The sequence below is a fragment of the Gopherus flavomarginatus genome, chromosome 21, assembly GCF_025201925.1.
Source record: "Gopherus flavomarginatus isolate rGopFla2 chromosome 21, rGopFla2.mat.asm, whole genome shotgun sequence".
NCBI lineage: Eukaryota > Metazoa > Chordata > Testudines > Testudinidae > Gopherus > Gopherus flavomarginatus.
Genome location: NC_066637.1, coordinates 3,894,670 through 3,921,516, shown reverse-complemented (window position 1 = coordinate 3,921,516; position 26,847 = coordinate 3,894,670). Strand labels below are relative to the sequence as shown.

General features: G+C 42.7%; 1 protein-coding gene across 4 annotated transcripts in view; it reads right to left on the bottom strand.

Annotated features, from left to right (window-relative positions):
• Nucleotides 1-23,171, bottom strand: part of MEGF6 (multiple EGF like domains 6) — a 226,540-nt gene extending 203,369 nt beyond the window's left edge. For 3 of the 4 annotated variants that reach the window (XM_050931674.1, XM_050931677.1, XM_050931675.1), the window contains exons 1-2: nucleotides 18,120-18,937; nucleotides 10,942-11,076 (exon numbers count right to left, since the gene is read on the bottom strand). In XM_050931674.1, the coding sequence (XP_050787631.1) occupies nucleotides 10,942-11,076; nucleotides 18,120-18,205 (221 nt within the window). In that variant the 5' untranslated portion in view covers nucleotides 18,206-18,937. Of the gene's footprint in view, nucleotides 1-10,941; nucleotides 11,077-18,119; nucleotides 18,938-23,093 lie in introns of those variants that run through there. The other variant, XM_050931678.1, reaches the window with a different exon arrangement.
• Between the last annotated feature and the right edge of the window lie 3,676 nt (nucleotides 23,172-26,847).

The following is a 26,847-nucleotide window of genomic DNA, read 5'->3' as shown; positions in this document are numbered from 1 at the left end:
AAGGGTGAGCACCATTCATGATCCCCATCAGGCTTCCTCCTCAGCATCTGTATTGAACTCCCTCCCATTCTGGACCACCATGACCCCTCAACTCTGAAAGATAAGTCCCCAGTGACAAGTGCCTGATCTAATGTGCCCTCCGCACAACACCATCTGTTAAAACCCTTCCCAGCTCCCAAACAGCCACCCCAATATCCCACCCAACCAAATCCTGAAAAAACACCCACCAACTGCCACCACAAATCTGTTGCACAGGGTAAATAACAACGATACCTAACTCGTAGATCTCAAAGCCCTTCACAAAGGAGGTCAGTAACATCATCCCCATTTCACAGGTGGGAAAACTGAGACACAAAGAGAGAAGTAACTTGCCCGAGGTCACCCAGCAAGCTAGTAGCAGAGTCAGTAATAGAACCCACATCTGCTGAGTCCCAGTCCTGTGCTCTAACCACTAAGCCACACCACAGCCCTTGCAGTGGCTGAAGGTGCAATACTTCTCAGGGCCCAGTAGGATCATTACGCTTATTTTTGGTAATGCCCATGGCCCTGAGCAGGAATGGGGCTCTGTTACCACAGTCATTGTACTAAGGCAGAAACTGAAGATCTTTTAATGACTTCTGCTCATGATTTACAGGGTGGAATGTCAGTCTGGCGAACAGAAGTTGAGTTAAAACAAATAAATGTGACACTTTTTTCCCCCGGAAATTTAGTGCTCTGTGTATCTGAAAATCAAAACAGAAATAAAACTTTTGAAGCTTTTTAAAAAAATCCTACTTCGGCAGAACATGAAACTGCTCACCCAAAGCACAATGGACAAACAGCAACAACAAACATTTGGCATAGTTGAAAGTGTTGTATGCATCCACTGAAAATATTTATCCTAACTAATCCTGCTTGTTTGACTTTGTCTACATGACTCTACAAAGAAACTAAATAATGGTGGACTATCCAAATTAATTCCCATGAAGGAAATCTTCAACTACACTTCATTGCCAATGAGTATGTGACGTCACAACTGACAAAAATAAAAGCAGTTACCCATTTTTGTATAAGCTGTTAGCAAATTGTGACAGAAGTAACCTAGGTCCACATACAGCTAAGAATGGAATTTACAATCTTTCAGGCACTAAAGACATCTAACAATCAGGCTGAAATCTATGTGGTTCTCTTGGTCCCACCACCGAATGCCTTGGGTTCAAAACAAATATTGCTTTTAATGTAATCTAACACGCATTACAATGTGCAAAGTTAATGCTAGGGATGTGGTATGTAACAAAACCCAAAAGCATTCAGTGTAGAAATGAATAATATTACCCACCAATGAGTGGGGAACGCAAACATTTCTATGCATTGTGGTGACAGGAAATGATTTTTTTCCCCCATGCAGATTCATGGAGACATTGCTGGATTGTACTACAACAGACAGTGTGTTTTTCTTTTAGGCTGCATAGACTCTTACACGGAAGGTAGGCTGCTCCAAGGAAAATCAAAGGAGAGTAGGGAAAACTTGATAGACTGTATTCTGCCTTAGACATTATGTGCAGCTCCTACTTAGGTCAAAGGAGAGTGGAGGAAGCAGTGCTCAAGCCTAAAACTCTCTAAGATATTATAACAGGCTACCTCTGGAAGCAATGGAACTAAGAACTACGGGAGAGGAGTTGAAGATATGGAAAAGTCCTACCATATGTAAAATAGGATCCAATAGAACATCCTACAACAAACGAAGCACTAAATATTCTAACTGATCCAGACACTGAAAACTAGACTGGAGGAAACACAGCTCTGGGAACCACTCTCCACTCCTGCTGGGGTGACTCAATAACTTAGGTGTTGTTGCATCCTGAATTTGAATGATTCTCTGATCTTTTTGTTTCACTGAGCACTGGCCCAACTTCCTTCATGGTATTTTTTATATAGAGATATACCTATCTCATAGAACTGGAAAGGACCTTGAGTCCATTCCCCTGCCTTCCCAGCAGGACCAAGTACTGATTTTACCTAAGTGGCCCCCTCAAGGAGGGAACTCACAACCCAGGGTTTAACAGGCCACTGCTCAAACCACTGAGCTATCCCTGGTAGGATGGAGAGCTACTCTTGCTACCTAACAGAGCATCCAGAGACGCTGCACAGAAAGAAATGGCAAGACAGTTAATGGGACCCAAAACAATCAACATTCCCCAAGACAGGATAAAATACCAGCTCAGTAGCAAACCGTTAATCTCAGTCAAGAAATAGCGGCTATGAAAAGCATCATTCCAATGGCAACGCAAAGCCAGCAGCTAGTGCAGCAACTCAGTGTCAATCTGTCTGTTTTCTTGCCCTCCTTTACAATCAATAAAACCTAATAATGCAGGAGACGCTGCACAGAGCCTGGGTTCCATTCTGCCTTCAACAGATTTCTAAATGTCTAGTTGAGCTGTGAGTGAATAGCCTCAGTCCATCTCTAACTAACTTTATGAGTCAGGCCCAAGATTAACACATTCACTGAATCTTGAACCCAAGGCTTAGTTCAAGTAGATTTAAAATGTGATGCAAATATTTTGCACAGTCCCAGCTGCCGGTGCCTCTATGGATGTCACAAAGTACAAAGAAAGTGGACGGTGGAATAAGGAGGTGCGGAAAGAATTGTTAAAGGAGATTATTTATCTCAGCTTTTGTTTTTTCTTTCAGAGTTTCTGGCCCAGAGTTATTCAGAACAGCCAGAGCTAATGGAACTCTAGCTTAGAAAAATACTGTAGTGTCCTGCTGATGAAAGATCCATTTACAGACCCTTGAGTACACTGCATACATGCATCAGCGTGTGATTGCTGAAGGCTCTGTCAAACTAAACTCTTTGTTGTTAAAACAGACACAAATAGTACCAAAAATATTACATTTCCAGAAGCAGCTAGCAACACAACCCCTTGGATGTTTTGTTTAGCCAATACAAAACCATTCTTCACACTCTAAATCAGCAACCACCACGTCTTGAGGTCCCACATATTAATACACCAGCAGGACCACAGAATCGGTAGTTGGACAAGACCTATTAGATAATCTAGTCCACCACCACTAATACCATGGACAATGAAGGACTGTTCCCTACAGTAGATTTTCCAGCATAAAGTATTATTTATTTTTATAAAATGTGGCAATCCCAACAATCTGGGCCCACATACAAATTTTATAAAAACAACCACTATCACTTATAAGCAATATCCAAAAACAAAAACCCCTCTCAAACCCAACTGACCCTTGGACAATCCATATCCAGACACTCCAAGAGGAGAACAGAAGGTTTAAACCCTCAGTTGTTGAGGGTTTAAACCTTCTGTTCTCCTCTTGGAGTGTCTGGATATGGATTGCATACTGTGTTATTTTATTGTAAGAGTATATTGATTTGCCAGTGGACTCTGACCTACACAAAATTCATCCATTTTAGCAGGCCTGCTATGGGTTTAGGCTCCAAATGATATAACTTTACCAGTATCTGCAGTGCCACAAGAACATTCACAGGGATATTAGGGGCTATCGAAAATGACAACTAATGTTTACTGAATTATTCTCAACTGAGCCCTACAGACAGCTGCTCCTCATTAAGCAGGTGAAACTACACAGAAGCACTAAACTGCACTAGGGAGAGGAAGAGCAGATGCTGTATTTTCCTAGTCACGTCCATTAACTCAGATAAGTTAGAGCCAAGTTCAGACCAGCCTTCTGTGTGTCAGATCCTGAGCCTGTTAATATGTTTCCTGAACCCAGTGTTGTTGGAGCACAGTCCAACTGGAGCAGCTCCAGTGGGTGAAATGGAGGCTGCATAACATTCACATGGATGCCATAACCGAGCACTCCAGTGACTTCAGCTACACGGCACAAGAGACTTTGGCATTAGATCGCCATTCTAATGGGATGTATTGCTGCTGCAATGGAAACTTCCAGCAGGAAGGTCAGAGGGAAGAGAACAGCAGAGACAGCCTGATGAAAGGATTTTTAAAGTTCCTTTTATATCACTTATTTTTTAAATTCAACAGGTAAATCCTGCTCCCAGTTACATGGGAGCAGCCCGATGTTTTTTTTGGCAGACACTAAATCCCAGCACTGGAACATACAAGCTGTCATCAATCCTGGAATTGTGAAACACCATTTGCCCCAATCCAGTAGTTGGCCACCTCTGAGGGCTCTGATTTCCACCCTCAGACAAGATGATGTCTCTTTCCAAGACAGCTCTCAGAGCTGGGTCTGTGCAACTCTGTAAATTAGCTAACCAAACTATGAAGTTATCTTGGTAGGCCTCTGCTCAGTTCCTAGCAGACAGGGGTCCACTCCAAAAAACCCCTATCCACACAAATTTTGTTGGGAGTCTTAATCCAGAAGCTAAGGATTGACTGGGCCTGGATAATGCACCCCTCTCTTCTCTAGGAATGGTCAGTCCACTTCAGGGCTGATGTACGTCCGCAGACAGAATGGGGAATCAAACTGCAGCTGCCTGCACTGTGTCTGCTGTGGACAAACAGAGACCTTTGGTCTATGGGGCTGCCAAGTCAGCACATTTCACCAGCATCGCATTCACTAAAAAGTGCATAAACCAAACCAAGAACAAACTGAAACAAATACACAGAATCATTGTTTTCACCAAAAAAGGCAATAGTAATACATGGTTAGCTTAACCTCTACCTTCATCCTGCGTACAAGGCAACTTCTGTTCACCAGTAGACAGATGCTCCCAATGGAAAATTATGTTGTTTTAGTTCCTTGATTTACAATGTCAAAAACATGCATTAGAGACCCGAAGCAGACATTTGTGACTGGAGAACTGCCAGCCTTTGAAGTAGGAGCACACAAGGCACCTATCATTTCAAAGTGCTCTCTCGAACACAGTCAGAGAGACAGACTCTGTGACTGAAAATAAGAGGGTTTGTTTGCTACTTTATTACCATTACATAGATATTATCACCAAGATAATTACTGACAGTTATAGGTTAAGAGCAATTCCTTAAACCCAACACTTAAAAGCTGTCTCCAGTCCAAGATACTTCCTTAGAATTAGTTCCCTGCTGCGGCTTTAAAAAAGGCTTATAACTGTTCAGAGGGACAGGGAAACAGAAAAGGGGGCAGAAAGCAATATAATGCAAAAGAGGTCTGTGCTTGGCCTTAACCTACTGCAGCCAGAGAAGGAAAGATTCAGAATTCAGCATTTGCAGTGTCCTTCCTTCACAACCCACTTCTCCAGCTTTCAACAGCCTCTATGCTCCCAAATTAGGTTTACTTGCTACTTATCTGATATTCTAAGAAGCTAAACACCTGCAGTCACTTTCAGTTCAGATCACTGCACTTCAACTACTAAAGGCCAACTTCATCCCTGATACAGGCAAGTGTAATTCACCTGACTTGAATATAGTTGTACCAACTTATTTCAGGGCTAAATTTGGTCCTACTTATCTATATCACCCATTTTTAAGGAAGCCCTATTCTGCACCAAAGCAGGCATCAAGTCATTTGCTTCATGACAGCAGTTATCATAGTGAATCTCCCCAACAGCCACCACCTCTCAGAGCAGACATTACAGCTCTTCTGGCAGTGCCAGCCCATTGCTCCTCACTGATTTCATCCACAGCCTCGCATGCTGCCTCATTCAGTGGTGCTCCAAGGTTACAGAGATGATCACTGATGCGTATCTGCTGTTAACAAACTCGACCTCACAGAGCCAACAGCAGCTGAAGACCACAGCTGAGCTGCTAACAGCATCCTGCACTAATTTAATCTTTTTCCAGCAAATCTGACATTCATATTGCCCAGTGCCGGCTGGAAGGGAGCCCAGGGATGGCAGCATGTTATTCTCTGATTCACAGATTCTAAAGCCAGAAGGGACCATTATGATCATCTAGTCTGAACTCCTGCATAACACGGCCCATATAATTTTACCTAGTGAGTCTTTAATCAAGCCTAAAAGAACTCCATCACTAGCTGCAGCATAAGCAGTTTCAGCCTGTAGACCTTTGTCCAGATTTTTAGCTCTGTACAGCCAGAGATGCCAGTGAACCCCCATTAAACATTTCAATGACTAAGGACCAGAATCCTTCTTCCACGTAAATCAATGAGAAGCTTTTGCCATTGATTTCTGAAAGATTAATATTAGGCTCTAATTAGGCCAGGAAACAGTGCACAGTGAATGTTCATACGTTCACTTATGCCAACAAACAAACCTAAATGTGAGTCAGCCTATTCACTGGCAATCTGACTGTCTAGGAATCAGTCACTTCACCCCAGACCACTGTACAGTCATATCTCAGAGGCAGCAATAACCTCTCTGGAGAACCAACAAATCATAATTTGAAGTAAAATCCGAATCTAACATGGTCAAGGCCCATGCACGGAATCTGATATAATACAAAAGGGATGTGCGTCAGTGTCTTAGTTTCAAAACCTGCTCTAGCCTGGAACAAAGCCAGTCCTTAATCTCTGCCTGAAACTTTTTTCCATTAGAATCAGGAGAAGAGGTTTGTCACTGTTAAAAATCAGAGCATGTCCCTCAATTGAATTTTCATGGCTTGGGTTGATTCTTTGTACTTTCATATAGTAACTACTCCAGGCAATCCCATTATTCTTCTGATTACTGAGCAGTCTTTGCTCTGATAAGATTAAAAGAAAATAGGAATATATCAATATTTTTAAACCCCCCAAAAGATGGGTTTTCCAGCTCAAACTGATTCCTAGTATTGTCAGTTTAAAATGTGTCCATGGCCCCCAAACAATTCTCCCACAACGTATCTGCTCCAAGTCCAGCACCAGACTGGATTACTGCATTGCAGATATAACCAAAGCTGTGCAGATAATTGATTTTTAGTTCAGTGCCAAACCTGAAAAAAAAAAGTTCACTTCAGGTCAAGGAAAGGTTTCATTGGACCTGAAACAAAACAGTCTGGCAAGCCCAAATCTGCATTTTTCAGCAAAAGTAGTTTCAGCTGAAAAATTTCATCCAGCCCTAGATACAACTACAGTAAAGATCAAGTGGAAAACTCAGCCACTGAAGAATGTAGATTCCTACATGATTTGTGGTGCTTCCCACATGGAGCACATTACAACTGTGCTCCACAGAAAGCACTGATCTGCAGTTCTGTGTGTTGGTTTTAATCTATAAAGCCCTTTAATGACTTGAGTTGTGTGTTTCTTAGAGACTAGGCTCTCTTCCTTTAAACTGTGACAGCTGAGATCAGCCGGGACACTCAGTCCCACAGGTCCTAAATTGGTTAGGATCTGAGGACAGGATGGTTCAGTGTGCAGAGTCCTTGACTCTGGAACTCGCTTCCCCACACTGGTCTGTCAGAGTCTGAATTTGTTGACCTCTCTATTTATGTAGACTTTTAGGGCCGGGGGTGGTGGTGAATGGGAAGGGAGGACAGAGCTTGTGTTTGTAGGGGGGTGAGAAGCATTTAATGTTTTATTAGTGTTGTTTCATGAGACTGATTGTGTGATGTGTCTTCGCTGATTTTCCATGAGCGTCTTGGGATAGGGGTAGTACAAAATCAAATAAGCAAATATCTGCTTATTTTAATTACAAAAAGGAAAGATTTTGTTCCTGTACTTTAGTAGCAAGATAGGAACAAATACAGATCAGGGTAGTGAGACAGACTCCACCATCATCCACAAAACTGTAAGATACATCCTGACATATCCCTGGTGAGGCGAGAAGCAGAAAGGACTCAGCTAGCTTGTAAGGCCCCAGGATGAATCTGTGGTGCCAGCGCCTGAAACAGGTGAAGGGAGGAATCACCTCTGCGACCCTGTTAACACTCTGAATCTGGTTCCAGGAACATAACCTCACATTGTCAGATGGGTACAGAAAATAAAGTGTCCCTTCAGTGTTTAAGACTCCCAGTTTCTCTCCAGAACTCACCATCATATGGACATCCAGTTCTTCGAGATCGTCTTTATATGTCAGTGATTCTGGTTCAATGCTGCTGCCTTGGTCAGTGCAGTTCGGGGACTTCTATTGAATGAGAACAACTTGGGGCAGCTGTTGGGGGACGGAACCTCATTCCTTTCTCTTTGCCTAGCTTTCGAAAGATCCACTTGAATAACTGCTTCCCCCTTCCCCTGGAATCTGTGCAGGTCATCTGGAGCTTTTTAGCTGATGAACATTTCACTTTCAGCTTTCATACTGGAATTCTTTCATGTGTGGAAGAGACATTAAAGGAGACTTATAAAGTGCTGGCATCGCAGAGCATGGTACCAGGTGGCAGGGAATGGGATATGAAAAGTAAACATTGAATTTTTACAGCGCATTAAACCTTTTTCTTAATAGCTGCTAGAGCAATAAATAAGAAAAACTACATTTACAATATTCTATAAAATAAGGTAGTCCGATTGATTCTGCACTGTTCTATTGCCCAAGTAACACTCTGTGATATATTAACATATGTCAGTTCCTACTAACAATCACAAAGAGTTCTTACTCTTCACGTTTACTTGGCATCACTTAAAATACTTATGGAGGAACTGGTAGACTAATGTGGGACCCCCCTACATTGGCAGAGGTTGGGAAGGCTGTGGACACAGTACAAGCAGCTCCAGTGGGGAGAGAACCCCTTGTTACATATGAAATGCTGGTAACGGGCTCTGGAAGAAGCAATCTCCAGCCCCCTTCAGCCAGGGGAAGATGGCCAGAATTGAAGTGTCAGGGTGGGATGTGAGTAAAGAGGAGAGAATATAAAAGGTTCTCAGATGATCCTATCCACACAAAACAGCCTTGCTATTACTAAACATTATAATCGTGGGGTGGCAATCAGCATGGGGTCCCACTGGGATGGGTGCCATGCAAACAGGTAGTAAATTCCAGTACCTGCCCCAAAGAGCTTACAGTTTAAAGAACAAGCTTTAGCAGGTGGGTGAGACAAACAAGTGGACTGGGGTGGAGGCTCAGGAAGACGGGGTCTTAAAACCTAACAGAATGCAGGCAGTTCTTAACCAATCAGAGACTGTAACCACAACTCATCACCTGCCTAGCTTTTAATCAGCTTGCAATTTCCTACATGTATCAAATAACAGGCAAGTTCTGAGACAGGAATTGAAGGACTGAAAGGTCCGATTTTGACTGGGAGCTTTTTCCACTTGTAAGGGGCAGCGTGGGAAAAAGTGTTTCTTGGGGAAGCAGATTATCAAGGCTGATATCACTGGCAGAACCAGGGCAGGGGTCGACCTTGCAGTACAAAACAAGCCTTACACATAGGACCAAGTTTTCAGACACTGGCACTTACATTACACCTGTAAAAATTGTGCATATAAAAGGAGGGCTTTCATGGGAGCAACTCTGCCACCACTCTTTGAAAATGTGAACTGTCCACTCCAAACCCCATGATCACCAAAACGTGCAAAACAGGTTACATGTTAATTCAGCTACATTACACTGGCAAACAGAGCCCAATGTAACAGGAGAACAATGTGTGTTAGTGAGAACAAGTGCTGCTCACTTAATTCTCCATGAACCCCATGCAAGTTGTGCCCTGGTAATTGAAAAGTTGCCTGGAAAATCTGCACCAGTGCCATTAGGTTCTTGTCTACATTGAAAATTTTACCACATGAACCAGGATGTGAAGAACTGAATTGCTGACACAGTGCTAACTGGTCAGAGCAAGCCAGGCAAATCACATCCAGTATCATCTTAACTAACTAATCATGATTAAATCCTGCTGGGTTTTTTAAAAGAGAATTTTTTTTGTCAGCAAAAACATATTTCTGTTTTCCAACAAGTTTTATTATTAACACACTTAATTCACAATAAGTGATCAGTTTGAGAAGCCCTGGCCTTTAAAACTTTACAGTGACTTTATCTGTACCTCCATGCGGTGACGCCAACACAACTGAAAGCTGCTGGGACAATACAGACGATGCACTTAATTAATGTAATTAACATAGTATGATCATGGCAAACAGATGCAATATGGGTTAAGATATCTGGAAACAAATACAATGGCTTACCTGCTCCAAAAACAAAGAATCTACATTCTACTCATTAAATTCTTAAAGGATTTGAAATTCTCAAAATTGAGCATTGTTATAGTAGTTGTATTACACTGGCGCCAACAGACACAAGCTGGAATCAGGGTCCATTGCACTAGATTCTGTGCAAACACATAGGAACACACAGTCCCTGTCCCCTGATTGTGTTCAGAGGTTCACAAAATCTTTTGGGATTCCCCTATTCCTAGCCAGACCACGGTGTAATTAAATAGCTGCACTACTGATGGCTAATCTGTGGCTTTGAGCCACATGTTTCTCTGTACATGTCTCCCTTCGTAGGTTTGAGTCAGCCACTACATGAATTCTTTATGTTATCCTAACAAAAACGGCAACCTGAAATCAATACAAATCAGATAGCCAAAGCACATACACAGTAGTAACTAGCATTCTCCAAACTGGTGACTGAATTTAACGCCAGATCCTTCTGCGAGCCCTAATACCAAGTCGATGGTGACTTTGTTAGCGGTTTTTGTTAGGCGTGTTACCTTTTACATTCTTTGCATTGCCCACTCCTTCCCCCTCTGAGCTGAAGAGGGGAGCAGGGGAGCATCTGTATTGTCCACTCCCCTTTGTACACTAGAATACACCACTTATACCCCTCCTTCCCTGCAGCACTCATTATAACTGCATCAAGCCCCTTCTAAAGCCGCTTTCAATGCTATTCTGTGGCTCGTCCATCGAGGAAGATAGGAAGGTGAGGGCAGCCTGGTCTGCCTGGCTTTTCACCTTGACAACAATCCCTACCTCCTCCAGTCCAGAATCTTTCCGTCTAGTAGCATGCATCTTTGTGTGTCTCTCTCGCTGTCATACATGCACATACTTGCACACACACACACACACACACAAACTTAAAGGAAAGGGAGTTTGGTTGGCATTTCCACACAGAAGAAAAAATCTATTTTCATTCGACAAGGGAGAAAAGAAGCACCAGGAAGCAGCACTTACCTCCGTTCATAGCCTATGCACCACAGCTGCCCTCCACAGCCTTGTTTCCACACTTTGATCATCCGAGTGAAAGCTTGGACACACGGCTGCCTGTGCCCCAATATCACCAGCTCTTGCTCCGCACAAACGTTTGGCCTGCCGAACGGAGAGAAGCAGACATGTTTATATTACCCTCAACACCTTGGCGTGAACCAGTACAGTGCTTTGACAGCTTGAGAATGAACAGGGTGTGGGTAAGTTATGCTTTTTCTGAGACAGAGTCTCACAAGGTATTCTATACAATATTTATCTACTCATTTAATTTATGCAGGAGGAAATGGAAGAGACATAGCCTCTCAGGTAAGCAGGTCCAAAGCCCTTTGGGGCCTTGTACATCACACGAAACCTTAAACTCCTTCTGGGAGCCCCCAGGGAGCCAGTTCAGATCACGGAGCACTGGTTTAATATGCTTATGGTGAGACAGTCTATTTACCGAGCAGCCCACCACATCTGACACTAGCTTCAGTACAAATAATATAACAACACCAGCACCTCCAGTTCAAGAGTGTCTCACTGGAGGACCAAAGGCCTTTATGGATCAGTTAAGTCTCACCACACCCCATCAAGTAAATATCAGCCTCCAACATGGTAAAGGTAGATGGACTGAGGCAGAGAGAAGGTAAATAACTGGACAAAGTTCACACAGCGAGTCAGTGGCAGAGAGAGGAATAGGACTCCTGAGTTTACACTCCCTGTACCATGCTCTAAAACCTAGCCCCACAACTCTTCCCCACTTGATTATACGTTTAGATACCATAGTGGTCATCCTGCAAAAAGTGTAAAAGTCACATCTTTTTATACCATTTAACCTGTATTGAAATAATTATAATATATTTTTCATTTCCATTGCAACTTGTATCCAAGGTTCTCAAAGAACTTTATAAACAATTGATTACTTAAGCCAGGGAACACCCGTATGAGATTGGTAAAATACATATATATATATATATATATATATATCACTTCACCAATCACCGGTATGCTGCCACCTCTGGCATGAAATGCAGCTGATGTCTCAGAATGCACAGCATCACTATACAGTTTAGAACAGGAAGTAACTGCATTGGGAAGCTCCCTGTAACAAGAAGTAAAAATGCTGTCTCCAAATGAAAATGTATGGGCAATTTTAAATGATCAGAGTATAATTACTTGAGTGGGAATTTGAGCAAGAAACTAATGTCAGACACTGTAAGATAGTTTCCGTCCTGCCATAATATATACTCAAAATTAATAGGAGGAAAAAAATCCTGTTTATATATTGCACATTAAAGTTCTTCTCATTATTGTCAAACCAACATTAAGGCAGGCCAAGAAACTGTTTAAGGTGTTTTAAATTGAGATTCATAAAGGTCAAGATAGTCACCAACAGCAATAGGGTCAGAAATGGAAACCATAACTGACAAAACTACTTCCAAGTACATTTCACAGCTTACCTCCCGGGGAAAGGTACTTCATACTCTCAGAACTTTCAAACCAGGGGAATGAGCAAATTGGGTGAAGTTTTCTTTTATAGCAGGAGTGGGAAAATTACGGCCTGCAGGCCGGATTCGGCCTGCCAGCCGTTTTAAGCCAGCTCTTGAGCTCCCGCTAGGAAGCTGTGTCTTGGGCTTGCCTGGCTCCAGCCAGGCAGCATGGCCAGGGGCTACTCCATGCGGCTCCCAGAAGCAGCCGCATGGCCCCTCTCCGGCTCCTACACACTCCAATGGTCCCCTCCGGCACACCAATGGGAGCTGCAGGGTGGGGCCTGCAGATGGGACAGCGTGCAGAGCCACCTGGCCATGCCTCTGCGTAGCAGCTGGAGGTGGGACATGCCACTGCTTCCGGGAGCTGCTTGAGGTAAGAGCCGCCCAGAGCCTGCACCCCTGAGCCACCACCCCCCATGCCCCAAATCCCTACCCCAGCCCTGATCCCGCTCCAGCCCTCTGAACCCCTTGATCTCAGCCCAGAGCCCCCTCCTACACCCCAAACCTCTCATCCCCAGCCCCACTCCAGAGTCCGCACCCCCAGCCAGAACCTACATTCCTTCCCGCACCCCAACCCCAGCCCTGATCCCTCTCCCACCCTCTGAACCCCTCGATCCCAGCCTCCTACACCCCAAACTCCTCATCCCCAGCCCCACCCCAGAGCCTGTACCCCCAGCTGGAGCCCTCAACCCACCACACACCCCACTCCCCCACCCCAGCCCAGAGCCCCTTCCTGGACCCTGAACTCCTCATTTCATATCCCATCCCAGAGCTCACACTCCCTCACCTCCTCCCCAATTTTGTGAGCATTCATGGCCCGCCATACAATTTCTATTCCCAGATGTGGCCCTTGAGCCAAAAAGTTTGCCCTCCCCTGTTTTATAGCATTTGGAACATGTAAAATTAATCAACAGCTTCAAAAACTGATGAAAGCCGAGCAAACATATCAAGAATGCATGAGTACTACAAACTTCATTGTTTTAGTGCTTTGCAACCAAATTATTAAAAGATTAAAATATTTTGGCTTCCCAAATGCTAATAAATAAACTGTGTAATCTCTTTTCAAGTATCAGAGGCCCTGAGTTTAAAATTTCTAATCAATTTGATTTCTATTTGATTTCGCCTCTCCACACAAAATAAAATGTTTGTTTGTTGCTAAGTTCATTTTACATTTTCCAAAATGCCCTCCCACTGAATAGAAGTGAATGGGGTTGATTCCTGGAAAGAAACAGGCATACAGGATTTGCCATAATAGATGAAAAAAATCTTTGCTTCATCAAAGACTTTATATGCTGCTGTTCATTAAAGCTACAATAGCATTGACTAGCAAAGTGGCTAACTTGAGGTGGTTATGCAATTATCATCAAGCAGTTAAAAAGGCATTTCCCCCCAATACATAGTAAAGTGGAGAACCTTTAGGAAGTCAGTCTTAGTTGCCACTGCGAACTTGATCATGGATAGTATAAGACAGGGGTCGGCAGCCTTTCAGAAGTGGTGTGCCGAGTCTTCATTTATTCTCTCTGATTTAAGGTTTCACGTGCCAGTCATACATTTTAACGTTTTTAGAAGGTCTTTTTCTATAAGTCTATAATATATAACTAAACTATTGTTGTATGTAAAGTAAATAAGGTTTTTTAAATGTTTAAGAAGCTTCATTTAAAATTAAAATGCAGAGCCCCCCGGACTAGTGACCAGGACCAGGCAGTGTGAGTACCACTGAAAATCAGCTCGTGTGCCGCCTTTGGCATGCGTGCCATAGGTTACCTACCCCTGGTATAGGAGATATTTTGAAATCACAAGTTTTGGACAGTGAAGAGTTGAAAATGTGTTTGCTGATCCATAAATAAGCTATAGCTGCATTACTCTATTACAGCCACAATAGTTCCGCATTTCAGAAAGAGGAATTTTCTTTTGTGTTGGTTTTCTTAACATTTTCTTAGAAATGTTGATTCTGTATTTGGCATTCTTGCTTGCCAGACTGGTTAAACCTGACCTTATTTTAGGAATGAGTTAGTTCATACCCTGTTTACAAAGAGAGGTCTCTCTCCCCTCTTGTAGCACCCCCTGCTGGCCAGCTACAGGATTGTATTATAATCAATTTTCAAAACGAGGGTGAAGCCAGCAGAATGGGTTCCTAACCTAATTTTGACCACATATGGCACAATGAATATAGATTTAAAAAGTCACAAATTACTATGAACTGCAACTTTTTTTTTATGTTTTAGCAATGAAACAGCGAAAATACTTCAGGGATATCGGTACAAAAATTGTATGATCTGGGGTCACAGGAGTAAACATTGAGTGACTTGTGGGTCTCAGGAGGAAAAAAAACTGAGAAGTCTTGCTCTGGTTCACTCTCACCCTTCCCTGCTTTCTACAATGGGAATAAAAGTCACGTATTATATCCTGTACAGCTCCCACTTTTAAAATAAATACTAAAGACACCCAACTTCTGACTGATAGGAATTCTCTTAACGGGTCCCAACTGGTTCTTACCATTGAAAAGATTTAATTGTACACTAGTCTAGTTGTACACAAGCACTCTCTTTATTCTGAATATTTCTGGGTGGTGGTGGGTGTTGTTCTGTTTTGAAGCGGTTGTTTTGTTTGAACTCCCGTTTCAATAAGGTTTCCTCCACAAGAACGGCGATACAGAATCAGAGCACTGGTACACCTAGTTCAGTCTCTTACAGGACTCAGCACCAAATGCTTCAGAGAAAAGGTCCAAAACTTTCATATTGGACAACAGTGCAATGCCTATGGAAGAAACCTCTTTCTAACTCCAGCGGGAATAAATGGTTTATAGCTGCTATTATTTTTATTCTCTCTGTAACTGTGTATATTCATATTATCCATATAAACATCTATGTTGTTTTTAGATCCTGCTAAGCTCTTCACTTCAGAAACATCTTGTGGCAGTAGGTTCCACATGCCAACTATGCATTTTGTAGAGCATCTGTTTTCACTTTCCTCCATTTTAAACGTGTTACTTTTGTGTGTTCTAAACTGATGTCCCCTTGCTCTCTTATCGTAAGAAAAAGTATAGACCTTTAGCATGCCCCCTTTTCCAGTAAAAGGATCTGAAGCAACAGTAGGTTTATTCATAACCAAAGCTAGTCATTGCCCCAACCCTTTTCCTGAATTAGAATAACCGTAGTTACTCTTACATGAAAGATGCATTTTTCAGTGGTCCTCAACCCTATGACTAAGGGTCCGTGAAAGGTTGTTACCATCATACAACAGTGGTTTACAACCTGTGGTCCGCAGGGGAGGTCCGCAGACTAGTTCTAAGATTTCCAAAGGGATCATCAGCACCTCCGTTTGAAATTTTGTAGGGGTGTGCAAATGAAAGAGCCACTGCATTAGCCCACTAGGGCTATCCACTTTGCAAGGGCAGGCTCCAGTTCCCCCAAAAGAGGATGCATTGATATTATTATAAACTGACTGGACATCTGATTTTGGCCAAAAAGAGTACCAGGAGTTGCAGGAGAAGAGCCATCCAGGTCAGTTTGCCTCTTCTCTGAAGCCCACTAAAGTTACATCTTAAAGAACTAATAGTAATTGTCTTTTTCACGGGACCTGCATTTAGGGAAAAAAAAGGAAGTTTGAATCTTTTCATCTGTTTTTTCAGACAAGGCTTTATAAGCCTTTTCAGTAAATATCTAGTCTGACTGTGCTCTCTGCTTGGAGTGTGAAAAATATTTCAAAATCATAAAGCAAATAAACATGTGTTCAGAATAGCAATTATTCACATCTGTCTCTCTAGGCAGAAGCTTACCTCACAGCTGTTAACACTCTTCACATGTACCGAACCTCTAGGCAAGGTGAACTGTAAAGCCGCTATGAAAGATCCAACAACTACTTGTCCACTGATCCCCAACAGATATATTTTTCTTTTAGGAAATTTTAAGAAAGAGCACCTTAAGAAAGAGCAAGAGTCAACGAGGAGGCAATTTTCTTGTAGGAGACATGTTCATCCACTCTCAATTATTCCAGAATACATGAGCTTTAGTTACAGATTAACAGATTATTTTTCTAACGGCCATCCTCACAAACCCCACCTGAGACCCTTCTGCCTCTGACCCGATCACCAGACATAATGAGTCTGCCACTGGACTTACACATGGATTGTGTTGATGCTGCGAAGAATGCTCATTATCTCCTAGATGCACCGATGCTGACAGGGCTGAGAGGCGTACATGCTTCCTTTAGTAAGGTGAGCAATTCTGATTGAGTTAGAAAGCAGGTCTATTGAGTGAGTAGGTGCCATTTTTGCCTAACCGTTATTCTGACTAACTGGGCTTCAAGGAATATGAATCTGTTGTTTAAATTTTAGAAGCTGTAACAAACAGTCTGTGAATTAAGGAAATTTAGGAGCAATCTGTTGGGGGTTTTTCCACTTCCTGAAAATGCCTTTTGGATTAATGACATGTTTCCCCAACACCTTTGCCTTAAAATCCTGGCCTGTTGTTCTCACATGTGGCCACTGAAGAGCTATTCAGTTAGCCAAGCCTCATACACATCAGTTCACCAGACCCAAGTCCCAGATGGACGGGGGCCAGGGAAGCAGTTGTTATTTTGTAGTATCTCCTTTTCCAAAAGACAACAAATCCATCCATATAATAACTATCAAAACTTGCATTTGCAGCTGATCAAAGGGCAATCTACAGAATGGTACTGCCCTGTATACCCTTTGCTATTTATTTACAAATGCCCCACCCCTTAGCTGTCTGCACATCCAAAAAAGAAGAACTAAAAAGAACCACAAGAATGTGGTTGGCAGCAGCAATGTTTCTGGAGTAATTTATTGCAGTGAAGGAGAGTTTTTGTGTGCACCAAACAGTGGTTTTGTGTCTAAAGAGTATTGTCAGCAGTGCTCTATTGGGAATTAAGTTGCTAAATTAAATTCAGCACTTCCCATTCCCTGGCATTTTCTTTTCTTGAATACACTGGCATAGTCTCATTTCCAGTATCTGATCCAACAATCCCTAACAGGCACTGCTGGGGAGATAATATGAAATTCTTTACATAAGCAAAAAAGATATATTTGCAATAATTTTCCAAAACACAGCCACTGAACAGGAGTGCCTCCATCCCCAGTAACAGAGTTACTGATGTAGGGAAAAGATGGTTTGGATTTACTTCATTGCACAATGCTAGTTTCATTTACAAAGAAAAGCAGAGAGATCCCCCTGCATCGAGAGATCTTCTCCTGGCAGGATACCAAACTTGTAAGGAAGTTTTCCCAAAGGATCCACACAGTTAATGCCAAACTAAAACTATAACATTTCGTTTAAAAATACAGGGCTAAGTGCCTCTAGATTAAGAGCAGGAGGAAAAAAGGTGACTACAAAGAGGAATGTGATAAGAAAAGAGAAACAGAAAAAAGGATATTATAAAAGCAGCAGTCATAGGAAAACAGTCTTCAAACTAAATAATTACATTTCATGCTCACACACTACCTACATCTCAATGAGAAAAAAAAATCCAAGCATCTCCTACAGGCAAAGGAAAGCATCCATACTTTTCGAGTCCCTGTTTGCCTTTGTTCTATGCACATTTGTGACCAGAGAAAACTGAAAAAAAAATCTTTTTTTAAAATTGCATATAGCAGCTTCTCCCTTAAATATTTGCTGACCTGACCTACGCTGGTGAGTCTCTTCACTCCGCACTTACATAAGAGGCTGTAGTTTGTTCCCATAGGTGAACGAAGGCACTGGCAGGGTGAGAATGAATGATAGCACCAACACGTGTAGCTCCATTGCTGCTGCTCCTTTCCCTTCCCAGGGTGGCTGTGGTGAGTGCCTAGAAAGTTTTACAGCCTTCCCAAGTGAGAGGCTGGCAAGCGTCTCTTCCTCAAAGAAAAATGCTCATGATTACTTCCTGACTTTGCCAGTTTCTCCTTTGCTGACAAAGAACAAAACTATGGGAACACACAATGATTCTTGCTGGGGTTCACTGGAAGAGCAGATTTATCACTCTTGGACTTTTTCTCCTACAGGCAGTTTCCCCTGTATCTTCAGTCCAAGGGAAGTGATTACAATGCCAGTGGTCACAGAGCTTTTCCAAAACCCAAACCTGGCTCCTTAGCTTCTCTTATTAGTATTAAAGTATGCTGAAGTGGCTTTTCCTTCTGGCATTTGCTTCCTAATGAGATCCAAAGTGCCGGTGGCTTACAAAATCTGGGTTCAGTCCAGCAGTGAAGTCCCAGTAGATTTGATTGGTTTGGTGTCCTGATCCACTTCACAGGGCAATATATAACCCAACTCTGAGGATGGGAGCTCCCACAGAGAAGTCCATCTCCCTGAGGACCCACAATATTCCCAGCTCCTTTCAGCAATGGGCAGAGATTTCCATTAACCCTCACTGCACACCCTAAGTCATCCTCCCTCCATCAACCTCCACCTTTCTCCTGGCAGGAGACTCTCTTACACACACTCACTTCGAAAGCAGCAGCTCTTCTATCCCCTGCACTACAGACCAACAAAACTTTCTTCCTGCCTTTCCCAGGTCTGCCTTTCATTCACATGCTCTCTTGTTTCTTTCTTGCTGACAGTCAGAAATCCCTCCCACCAGCGGTGCCCAACCGTGAGGAGAGGAAGGGGAGGGGGGAACTCAGCAGAAGAGTAGCAGGAATAATTTCATTTTGCTAATCAAAAGGCAATTCTTTTGCAGGACCCACTGCCAACGCCCAAAGCTATGCAATCCCTCCAGCCCCCAAAGACAGGTTGAAAAGAGTCACAGAGATCCAAGCTTTCCTGCACATCTAGAACAGATAAGGCAGCTCACAACTCTTCCAAGAAAAATGCTGTGTGTGTGTGAAGGCTGACAGGGACAGTCAGCAAGAACACTTTGATGGCTGGAGGGTTAATAGGTATGCAAGTGCCTTGCTCACAAATCCTGTTATTTAGTGCATTGTTCTTGAAGTGCATATGGGGGGGGGGGGTGAGGCAAGATTAAAACTATAATTAAAATAATACATAAATCTGGATCCAAGGGGAAAAATCATTCCAAAATAACTGGGCAAAGTGAGGGAGAGAAGGGATTAGACTAATTAGTTATTTGCCCTCTCCTAGTTAATTGCCCTCCTGCAAACGAAAACTAAATGAGCAGTGGGGTTTGATGGGGGTTAGATCTGTGGGAGAGGGAAGCTGTGTTTTATTGGGAGTTGACCTCTGCTGGCTCAGGGGTATGGCTGTTACTTAATTTTATTTTTGTCCTTGTAACTTGTGGCTGGGGTGCCTTGAGGTCCCGTTTTATTATTGTATAAATCCAAATAAATAAACACAGCGGCCTTCTGCTGTCCCTGTTCAGCATGTTTCTCACTACCTCACATTCTCTTTTTCCTCAAACATTGCTCTATGGCCAAGCACTCTTTTGAACTTTTATTTTAGTTCGTACTTGGCAAGCGGAAAACATACCCCACCTGCACTAGACATTTTGGTTTGGCCCGAATATGAAGTTTAACTCAAAGTCACAAGTGCATTTTATCTATTTAGTCTGGAATGGTTTTGAGAGTAGGACTCGCTCAGGAAATGGAGTATTAAGACTGACTTCTAGTTCATTGATTCTCACCAAACACAGCTCACTAGGGACTAAATCGTGTTGCCATCCAAGGACTGTTAACTAGCCAGTGTGAAATAAGTTGGTAAGTCTCAGTACAGTTCCCATTTGGACTAGTGTTACTCCCTACGCCACAAAAAAAAAAAAAGCATCACAAGCGGCACTAATTGCCCTGCTGTTGTCAGTCTCAGCAGATGTGCTGAGGATTAAATGAGCTAAAAAGACTGAACTCCCTACTTGCCCTGAGAGATGGTTCCACCAGATGGGGCTGAGGTGCATTGGCTGGCAGAAGAGGAGGTGGGAAGAGCAGAAAAGAAGTGTGAGAGCGCTGCAGTAACAAACACCCAAGGGAGGAGCTGGCTGACAAAAGCTGCCTTTCCAAAAGGGGCAGGGAATCAATAAGGGAGAGGGAGGTGAACAGACTGGTCCCCAGCAAAGGACTGACCTGCACAAGAGAGAGGGAGAAGGAGAGCAATGAGGAGTGCAGGAAGACAGAGGGAGAGTCTGTTCCAGTGAGACTTCCAGCCCCAGCTGGTTCAGCAGTGTATCCAGGAATGTGTGTGACTAGGTGAAAGAAACCAGACTTTGGAATTACTGCACCCAGAGGAAGACTGGAACCCCAATGGGCCAGGTGCTGAACACACAGTAAGAAACAGTCCCTGCCTCAAAGAGTTTATGGAAATGTGATGTGAGAAGAGTTTATATTCGCTGGATTGAACTCACACCAAAACCAGCTTCACTAGACACTCCCCACCACCCACCTATACTTCTCCAGAGGAACAACGAGTTACCCAGCTCTTTCAGTAAAGATAGAATCTTTTTGTGAGCAAGTGGGCAGAAGCTTCTGAATGACCCTGAAACTCAAACTCTCTAGTGCATGGTGTGTGAAATCCAGTGTTCAGGTATGGTAAGAAAATGGAGCCCCTGGGTAATGCTCCTAGCCCTAATTATGTCTTTGAGGAATGCAACTTGCATTTGTTGTGTAGATAGTCTTGTTATTACTGCTCTTGTAGGCATAAAGCTTGCGGCAGCACTTAGAAAATAAAAATATGCAGGGCTTCTGCCTCAGGAAGAGCAAAGTGATGGCATGTGGGCACTGCACATGTTGCTGAATTTGGAGTAACATATTAATAGTCTAGGGCAGTTTTTCCAAGATGCTGCTTGTGTAGGGAAAGCCCCTGGAGGGCTGGGCCAGTTTGCTTACCTGCCGCGTCAACAGGTCCGGCCGATCATGGCTCCCAGTAGCCGCAGTTCGCTTCTCCAGGCCAATGGGGGCTGCTGGAAGCGGCGCAGGCCGAGGGATGTGCTGGCCGCCCTTCCTGCAACCCCCATTGGCCTGGAGCAGTGAACTGTGGCTAATGGGAGCCGCAATCGGCCAGACCTGCGGACGCGGCAGGTAAACAAACCAGACCGGCCCGACAGGGGCTTTCCCTACACAAGCAGCAGCCCAAGTTTGGGAAACACTGGTCTAGGGGCAAGTTAGAAAAAGAACAATTGCTTTTGTTAACAGCTAAATGTATCCAGTTGAAGAAAATGGAAAAAGAAACAACTTCTGCAAATAGCTGGCTTTACATATTAACCCCTTCATAAATGCCCCATGGATCACCTTTACAGCTGTGTGTGTAATAGTCTCTCTTAGGAACTAAGTAGCTGTCTGGCCCAGCAGCTGGGACGCTGATATTTTCTGTTTTAAAAAAGGGTCATGGCTATGTAAAAATTCTACTGTTAAAACTTCAGAGTGTAAGTCAGCGCAATAAAGAAATTCAAGCTCTCATTTTCTTCTCAGCACCCTGAGGCCTTGTGTGAAATTACACTGATTTCTTGAAATAAAGGGAAACTGTAAAACTATTTAGATCCTAAAACTGCTTCTTGTAAGCAGCAGGTAAATTCTACTGAGTATCTTTTGTATATTATCTTCATATTTAATTTCTGAAGTGTTGTTCAAATCTGAAAAATAACTTTGTTAAAACGGCACTGTGGAATTCTGCATTGGTCTTTCAAGGACTCCAAATCAAATTTGCTCAATTTGCAAGGAGAAAGATGTTCCAAATCTCAAAGCCAATAGCCTCAACCTGGGATCTGAAATTCGTATCGGTTCCTTCTGGCTCATGCATCACCAGTATAATAGATTCTTTATGAAAAATCTTCCCTGAGTTACACCTCTGCAGCACCAAGAACATAAGATTGGCCAAACTGGGTCAGGCCAATGGTCCATCTGGCCCAGTATAGAATCACAGAACTGGAAAGGACCTCGAGAGGTCATCTAGTCCAGTCCCCTGCACTCATGGCAGGACTAAGTATTATCTAGACCATCCCTGACAGGTGTTTGTCTAACCTGCTCTTAAAAAGTATCCTGCCTTCTGACAGTGGCTGGTGGCAAATGCTTGAAAGAGAATAAACAGAACACGCCACTTAGCAAGTGATCCATCCCCTGTCATCCAGTCCCAGATTCTGGTAGTCAGAGGCTTAGGGATACACAGAACATGGGGTTGCATCCCTAATCATCTTGGCTAATAGCCAATGATGGGCCTATTCTCCATGAATTTATCTAATTTTTTTTAACCCAACTATACTCTTGGCCTTCATAACATCCCCTGGCAATGAGTTCCACAGGGTGACTGTGCATTGTGTGAAGAAGTATTTCCCTATGTTTGTATTAAACCTGCTGCCAATTAATTTCATTGGGTGACCCCTAGTTCTTGTTATGTGAAAGGGTAAATATCACTTCCTTATTCACCTTCTCCACACCACTCATGATTTTATAGTCGTATATCATATCCCCACTTAGTCATCTCTTTTCTAAGTTGAACATTCCCAGTCGTTTTAATCTCTCCTCCTATGGAAGCTGTTCCATACCCCTAATCGTTGTTGTCCTTTGCTGTACTTTTTCCAGTTCTAATATATCTTTTCTGAGATGGGGTGACCAGAACTGCACACAGTATTCAAGGTGTGGACATAAAATGGATTTATATATATATTTTCTGTCTTCTGATTTTCTATCAGTGCTGACATAGCCTGTGCTCAGTTAAATCTTTGCTGCCAGACTGTCTTTATTAAGGTCCCATTTACAAGTGTTTAATTTATTACCATGAGTAGTCCCATTCATTTCAGCAGAGGTATTCATGGTAGCAAAGTTAACCATCCAACAGTTTGCAGAATCAAGGCTTATGAGTGAATGAGTACAAATTAGACCATTATGAAACTACACCTGATCAGGGCATCACACTCTTGCAACTGGTGCTTAGTAAACAAGTCTGGTGATGATGCACGAAAATCAGACTTCAGTTCACTCTCACCTGCGCTGTTCTGCAGGTTTAAAGGGAGTTGAAAGCAATGAAGCCTTATTTTAGTCACGGAAGAGAGCAGCTCTGATTCTGAATACAAATGGGGCAGATCTGAGGAGCAGAAGGTGCGTGCACACTGCTTGGTTAACTCACTAGCTCAGGAAGGATCAATGCCACTTCAGAATCTCTTTTCAGGTCCTTGCCTCAGGGCACAATTTATTGGTTAAAGAGAAAACAAACAAAAACTCCAAAATAAAGTTGTTTCCCCTGTCCAACATGGGCTATAGTTCCTAAAGGCTTTTCTCTCACCTCTCTCAGCCCTTCCAGGACCTTGCCCTGTCATAGGGATTCCTGCAGGAGCCCACTGGCTCCCTGCCGTTCTCACTCTCCAGGCCTTCTACCTGCGAGTCACTTAATAGCTGAGTTCTTTCACCTACAGTTCTCTAGCTCAACTGATCCCTTGCGAGCCTTTACACAGACTAGCGCCCTGGTTTTTAAAGGTATTTAGACATAGCTGTGCTTAGCACTGCAATGCTTAACTGATTTAAGAGCCTAAATCTCATTTTCAAAAGGGATTTAGGGGCTTAGGAGCATAAATCACACTGACTTTAAAACTTGGAGCCTGGAACGCTTCAAGCTATCACATGACACCTACCCCACAACCTCAACTGGAAGGCAACTGATCAGTTACTGGTGGGGCTGTACCCATAAGCCCTTAAAGAGGCCAGCCACTCTGTGCAAGCATCATTTTTAGAAAGTCACTTTTCTGGAGTAGAATCACACTTTAATGGTTAACAAAAAACATTGGCTGGATACTCCACAACCTAATGAAGTCTGAACATTACTCCCTTCGCTTTGCTATGGGTCCCATCCCTTCCTGAGCCTGGAAAGAATTGCATTGTCCTTTTAACTAAGGAAAGACATTCACAGCTTTGCAGGACATGAGGTACAAGAAATGTTTTCCTAGGGTTGTGAAAAATGAAGAGAGACAGCGATTGCAATGCTCTAAACCAATTTACCCTCTAACCCAATTTAAAAATATGGAGACAAAGTTCAGCTTGTGGACTATATATTTTTTAGTGGATAGCTCCCTCTTATGTTTTTGGAAGGTACATGCAGCTTATAAGAATGGATTCAGTTCTTTAGGGCAGTGGTCTCCGAAGTGAGGTGCGCAAGACGATCCATTGGGGGGCACGGCAGGAGGAGCGCTACCGGGAGGGGGGCGGAAGGGCGGATAGAGAAGAGAGGGAACGAGCAAGAGGGTAAGCTTGCCCCTCCTCCCCCGCAGGCAGGGCCACCTGGAACCCAGGGGCTTTAGGGGCTGCAGGGCCCTGGGCTAAGGGGCCTCTGGGACCCTGGCCTGCAGCTCTAAAGCCCCATACCCCTACCTTGAGCACCTTCCCACACCCTAACTCCCTCCCAGGCCCCGCACTCCTACCCTGAACGCCTTCCTGCACCCTAGCTCCCTCCCAGACCCCGCACCCCACCCTGAGTGCCCTCCCACACTCTAACTACCTCCCAGATTCCACACCCCACCCTGAACCCCCTCCCGCACCGTAACCCTAATCCAGACCTTCGAATTGCTGTATCACAAAGTGTTAAACCAAGATTTTCAGAAATAATGAAGCATATTCAATCACATTGCTCTCACTAAAAATATTAATAATTTTTTTTGAGAGAGCAAAAAGTTTTTTTGTACCGTTAATAAATAAAATACAACAAAAAATTTAAAAAATATTGTTTATTTCATCTTTATCTCATCCTTTTTTAATGTTTTTGTATGTTTTTTATAATGTACATAATATATTACTATAGTAGTACATGTATATAATTTATACATAAATAAATATACATATATTGGGGGTGCATGCTCAAAAATGTTTACTGATGGGGTGTGCTATCAAGAAAGTTTGGAGACCACTGCTTTAGGGAGTCAGTTATTTCCACCAAACATGAAAAAGGAAGAGTGGCCCCCAGTGGACAGACACAAGGGCAGAGGAGAGGAGAGGAAGAACCAAAAGAGGAATTATTCTAGCTGCAAGTTTATCTTCCCAATTCAGACCTCAAGTAACTGATGCAGCCTGAATAGCCTCTAGACTGATTTTCATAGATGGCAGGTAATGTACATAGGTTGATGGTTAAGGTTATCCTCTGATCTACAGAGTGTGGCTATTCCCTGTAGGGTTGTCTGGGAAGAGAAGGTGATGCTACGATGGAGAAAGCCCTGGTTTAAACACCCAAGGTTTGAGCCATTAATGTTACTGAACATGAGGCCAATTCTACAAACCTTATATTAGTAGCCTATGACTACACAGCAAAGACTATGAGGATACTTCCATAAATGAAATCCTTATTCAACTCTTTAAGAATGAACTTAACTTAGGAAACAGGTGTGAAAGATGAATGTCTGAAATCCAATACATTGTATATCAAGTCTCTTGAATGTTTTCGGTTTTTACTGTCTTCTAGCACAATCGTCTGCTAAAAATATCATCTACTGGCACAAAGTATAGCAACCCTGGAAAGTGGTAACAGATTACAATATGGGCTGATAAACAGTATATATATATATATATATATATATGTATGCAAACAGGGAATTGAAAAAACCCCTACATGCTTTGATACCCAGCTATTTAATCTTGACTATCAAACAGAAGAAACATGGTACAATGTACAAAATGCTGGACTTAAAACTCTACCCAACTCTACCATTGATTCATTATGTGACTTTGGGCAAATCACTTATCCTGTCTGTGTTAACTCATTGGTAAAATGAGAACAGTGATACTTATCCACCTTTGTAAAGCTCTTTAAGATGTATATATGAAGCATGCTTTATAAACGGTAAGCATTATTCCCATGTTCTTGTCTCCTGGAATATTTATACTTATGGTCATTTGATAATTGCTCAGTTTGTGATGCTTTTCCCTCCAGTTTTGACTCAACATATATTGTATGACTTAACTTATATCTGCTTATTAACTGATACATATCTGATTGCTTATTAACAAGATCGAAAAAATAAATAAGCACTGGAGCACAGTAAGTAGTGTAATATCACAATGTTACTTACAGAAAAGCAGGGTTTGGTTTGGCCACAGAATCCAGCATTTCCAGGATGGTTGTGATGATTTATACTGCCATCTGCTGATAGAAATGTGGTCAGTTTTAACAGATAGGAAAAACTGGTCCCATAGATTCAAACAATAAAATTATTTTTAATACATTGTGAATGAGAATTGTTTGTATCTTTATAAATGTTTATTAAAACAAATTTAAAGGAAAAGCCTATTCTCATTTTATTTAAAAAAAATTCTTAGTGAATTTAGTGCTTTCAGGGGGCCCCAGATAGCCATTATTAAAAACTATACAGGCTGGAAAAAAAAACAAGATGGGCAACTTCCCCCCCATAATAACCTGGTACTAGTGTCAGTACATCTCAATCCTGATCCCTCTAAATTTTGTCTCCATGACTTTCTCCCCTGCAGCTCCTGCCATGTGGAACCACCTTCATGGATCTGACTCATTGGCTTTCGAACACTTCAAATCTCATT